Consider the following 5,140-nt stretch of genomic DNA (forward strand, 5'->3'; position numbering starts at 1 on the left):
GCGGCTATGGTAGTCTGCTGGATTTTCGATGCCTGGACAATGTCTCCAAGCGTGTGGGGATACGAGATCATGAATTTCCTGAACTCTGTTCCTCACAAACGTTTTCCAATGAGAGCTTGGCTTGTCAATCCATGCAAGAGCTATCTCTGAATCAAGCCACAAATAGACTTTATCAATATAAATTTCAGAACTCAGCGCATCCAAAACGTATCTAGTTAACTTAGCCAGACAGTGGGCTGCCATTAGCTCGAGTCGCGCAACAGATATCGACTTCAATGGGGCCACTCTCGTTTTAGCAATCAAGTACCGGGTCTGAATATTGCCTACGTCATCTTCAGCTCTAATGTAGACTACGGCCCCATAAGCAGTTTCGGAGGCATCAGCAAAACCATGGAGCTGCATGGAATTTGGAAAACGTATTTGACAAAAAAGGTACCGTGGAATTTTGATGGACTCTAGAAGCGATAGCTCGTCGGTCCATTGTCGATACTTCTTGGCGAGTGCGTCGTCCACTGGATCGTTCCAATCGAGTTTTCGCTTCCACAATTCTTGCATACAAATCTTGGCGGTGATAACGAATGCTGAAAAAAATCCCAAACACGTCGTAGATTTGACTGAGCTTACTCAAAATGGATCTTTTGGTGACGATTTTATCCTGCTCAAGCAGTTTGGGTTTAACATTACAATACATGACATCCTGCGTCGTGTGCCATTTCAAACCGAGAGACGAGGCCTCACCATTGTTAGCATCATCAAGATCGAGAATGCAATTTGGTAACCGAGCTTCCTCGGGAATGCAATCCATGACTTCTTGATTATTGGACGCAAATTTGACCAAGGACCACCCACCGTCCTTGAAAAACTCAACCAACTCCTTTTGCTTGCAGACAACCTCTTCAACGCTATTTCCACCTACATGAATGTCATCGACGTACATATTGCGAACGATTTCATCGCCCAAGTCGCGACCAAATTTATCAATAATCGGCGCAGTATTAGAATGATGGCGGATTGCTTGAATAGCGAGAAAAGGACTCGACGAGACTCCGAACATTACTCTCTCCATAACGTAGACGTCTGGCGCTCTGCGAGATTCGCAATTTCGCCAAAGGTATAATTGGAAGCGCTGATGATCCGGATTAATAGCAGTCTGGCAAAACATTTTCCGAATGTCACTGCTCAAAGCAATTTTATGAGTGCGAAATCGTAGAAGCACAGCACCTATGTCGGGTAACAAATTTGGGCCCTTCAAAACGCAATCATTTAGCGAATACCCACAGCCATTTTTATCGCTTGCGTCGAAAACTATTCGCAATTTTCGTGGAACAACTCGCTTCACGAAAAACCGGATGATGCGGGACGTAGTAATGAGGAATCGTACTAATTTTATCCAATTCCGCTTGCGACAATTTTCGAGCAAAACCATTGTCCACGTAGTCCATGATCGCCTGATCGTATTTAGTCAATTTATCAGGGTCTTTCCTTAGAACCTTTTCTGTTGTAAGCAAACGAGAATATGCCTGCGCGAAATTGGGCTGCAGCTCTATTGCATCGCGTTTAAATGGTAACGACACGCAATACTTATCCCCATCGAACGACACTGAATCATTGAATTGTGCAATCGCGTCAACCTCTTCAGAAGTATGAACCACATCCTTATCTGTAAGCCCAATGCAGTCTTGCTTCCAAAATCGTTCGAGTTTGTTGTCCAACAGTTGCCAAAGATCCAATTCAGAGCGCTGTACCTTTGATGAGCTTCTGGTAAGCAAACAATTAGAAGAACGATTACCTGAAGAATTACGACTACATGGTCCAGCCAATACCCAACCGAACATAGTTTCAATAGCAAATGGTCCAGATTCGGGGATTTCAGTACTAATAACCGATCCATGCATCAGCGAGAAATAATAACGTCCTCCCAATAGTATATCTACCGTACCGTCGTCCCTTGGGAGAGGGTCAGCCCGCGGCAATCCGTCAAGGTGTTTCACCTGATCGCAACGTAAAGTGATGTTATCTAAGGGCGTGCAGATAACACCGTCTTGAACGAACGCTTGAACTTCAATACAGCCTCTCGGTTCTGAATGTAATGGTTCCAGATTGAATGTGACTAGATCCATTGAACTAGAGGTTGAACTACCGCCAAATCCACTAATATTCATTTGTTGGCTTCGAATAGGCGGTAGCTGCAAGTAATTAGCGGCGTTTCGGGTGATAAAAGACTTCTCCGACAACGAATCGAAAGCAATGCGAACACGCTTAGTCTTACCCTGGTTTGAGATTTGCGCGAGTGCGGTGGGAAGCAAGGTATCAATTTCGGAGTCCGACGCTGTTGATCGCCTAGCAGTGGATGCCATTGTTTTCGCATTCGACGATTCCGTGACGTGCAGTAGTCGGTGATGAGCCTTCCCACATCCTTCGACCTCGCACCGGGCTTTGCACTGATAGAACTGCTTAGGATGTCCAGACTCACCCTGCGATGCGAGACACCTGAAACACACCTTTCCGGGATTCGTTAACAAATGAGACATTCGTTGAGCAGGGGTTAATTTCAGAAATTCTCTACAATCCAGTAACGGATGAGACTTGCTACAATATGCGCAGAGAGACGACGTAGATTGAGTTACCAAAGACTGAGCGGAACAATACTTATCGGTGTTTGAGGTCTGTTGCTTCGTCTTTGGTTGCTTCTCCGGCTGCTTGGAGCTAGACCTCTTCAGAGTGTCCATAGTCGCCAATTCTGTTGCAATGAACTCAAACATTAGATCGGACGAAGCTATTTCGCTGGACTCTATCAATGGGCTGATTTTACGCATCCAACGCTCGAGTAATTTCTGAGGTAGCTGCGATTCCAATATCTGAGTGAACATTTGATCTCAGGTGATATTATTCTGAGTCAGTATTGACCTCTTAGCATTAGCCCGGTCTAGCATACCTCGCACTTTGTCGAGTTCGAAATCGACCCGGTTACCATCAAGCAGATCTTTAATGTGACTGCGAACGATTGCTTGCGTTCTGCCGAATCGTTTCAGTACCGCAGCAATCGCCGGCTCATAATTAGTCGCATTAGACGGAAAGCCGTTTAGAACTCCAGACGCCGATCCCTTCATAGCAGTCTTCAAATAAGTCATTTTGTAAAATTTACTGACCGACGGGTTGTTATGAACAAGTGGTTCGAACGCTTCCCAGAATGACGGGAAGGAAAGTATGTCGCCATAAAACGAGGGCGGATTCACTCCGTTTGGTAGACTTCCAGCTGTCTTGTCAGCTTCGTCAATCGCCTTCAATTTCGATAGCTTTGACCTGGCTTGAGGAATGTTGGTTAAATAGACTTGAGTAGCATTTTTCAAACCGTTAATAATCTCGGTCTTCAAGTCGCCATCTTCCAATAGATCAATTTTTTGCCATCTACGTAGGATTTCAAATCTGTCATGGACCGATTTCACGAACACCTCAATTTCTTCTTGAGTTCGAGTGCCTGCAATAGTTCGAGAAGATCTTTATTCATTCGCTTAAATCGCTTACCGATGACACTGGGCAGATCGGAGTCCCCGTTAGAGCTGGCTTTGTCCGCTTCCTGGCGCATTGTTTCGAGCTGAAGGAGGAATCTTTTCTCAGCTGCTTCTTGCTGGACGAGGAACCTTTTCTCCGCGGCCTCTTGCTGTTGCTTCATTAGTGTAAACATCACCATAAGGTCGATGGGCTTATCGGTCTGAATGGAAAATGGATCGGGCGCAGCCGCGGATTGATCTAGCACCGGTGAATCTGGCGATTGCGTTCTAGATGTCTCCAAATTGTCGGGCTTACACTCGCGAGCTTTCTTCAGTCTTTCCGACAGCGCGGCCTTGTTCCCCGTGGTTGGCAGCTCTAGAGCAGCAAGTTCTATACGCATCTCTTCAACGGTCATCTTGGCAACAGTCTAGAACGAAGGAGCTAATCGAACTTTCTCGTCAGTCGGAGAGTGATGCAGCGGCATTCTGATATTAATCGTTTGTCTTCAAAGATCAGGGCAGTTAATAGTGATTGCTGAATTGGTGCAATCGAATGTACTCTGACGATGAAACGAACCAAATCTCCGTTGAATAATACGGAGAGGATTACTTTGCCTTGCTTGTAATATGTTGCAAACGTTAATTGCAGTCGTTGTAAATTGTTTCTGCGCGGCACACAAAATGAGCGTGTGACAACTAAGGCGCAGAAGCCTGTCTAATCTCGACGGTAGAATGTAAGGCCGGTGTAAATCAAACAACCTTTTAATCCAAATTTACGCTTAGTAGCACGTAAGCAGTACAAATGGCAGCACGCAGCACGCAGCAATATAAGGAATAAAGTAGGTACAAAGTAGGATCTACAACGATGCTTTATCCCGAGAATCTCCAACCGTCTGTTCAGCAAAGTAACCAACGAAAACGAGTCTAGCAATTGAATATATAGGGAGAGAAAACGAGACTGATAATGATGATGATGATCAAACACGAGACAATTAAATTAAATACACCAAGATATCACGAGACACTGCAAAGCCGTACGCGCGCGCTAACACTCGCGGGTCTCACAGATCGGTGTTGCGGGCCGCATGCGACCCGCGGGTCGTAGTTTGCCCATCCCTGGGTTAGATTCTAATTAAGATGAGAGCTGCCGAACGCAATACATATATATATTGCAGTGTAAAATATTCCCGTTATAACGGCGACTACGCAACCGATACCGTTTCGTCACGCACCTTGTGTAAGTTGTGCGATAAGACTATCGCAACGTCGTAGGCTACATATCATTGCATTGGCGCATAACACACAAAGAAAAGCTGGCGGATGGCCATGGCATTGGAAGCGATGTCTATACGCGCAACTACGCTAGAGTCCGATTCCAAGGGGACCTTCGCACGGTTATTATTGAATAATGTTATGTTCGATTCCAAGGGGACCTTCGCACGGTGATTATTGAATAATGTTATGTTCAACACACCCGCTTACCACAACACGTTCTATTACGACAGCGCATCGACAAATACCGTGACTTCCGTGACGCACGTCATCTCAATCGGGCCAATACCGCCATGGTGCTGTCAAAACTATATTATTTGTTCAGCAACTTTCTACGGGATGATCCAGATCGGTTAATGCGATACGCGTCCAATAAC

At 45.5% G+C, this 5,140-nt stretch overlaps 1 protein-coding gene across 1 annotated transcript; it reads right to left on the reverse strand.

The window, feature by feature from the left end:
- Positions 1 to 1,286: 1,286 nt before the first annotated feature.
- LOC145459722 (uncharacterized) lies at positions 1,287 to 3,374 on the reverse strand. Its single transcript, XM_080338275.1, has 2 exons — positions 2,270 to 3,374; positions 1,287 to 2,080 (listed from the first exon to the last, which is right to left on the reverse strand). The coding sequence occupies exons 1-2, from the start codon at positions 2,868 to 2,870 to the stop codon at positions 1,287 to 1,289; spliced, it is 1,395 nt and encodes a 464-aa protein (XP_080194401.1). The 5' UTR covers positions 2,871 to 3,374.
- Positions 3,375 to 5,140: the final 1,766 nt, after the last annotated feature.

This window comes from Botryllus schlosseri, unplaced genomic scaffold (genome assembly GCF_051294905.1).
Source record: "Botryllus schlosseri isolate E-star unplaced genomic scaffold, Bs_hap1 Bs17a, whole genome shotgun sequence".
NCBI classification, from domain to species: Eukaryota; Metazoa; Chordata; class Ascidiacea; order Stolidobranchia; family Styelidae; genus Botryllus; species Botryllus schlosseri.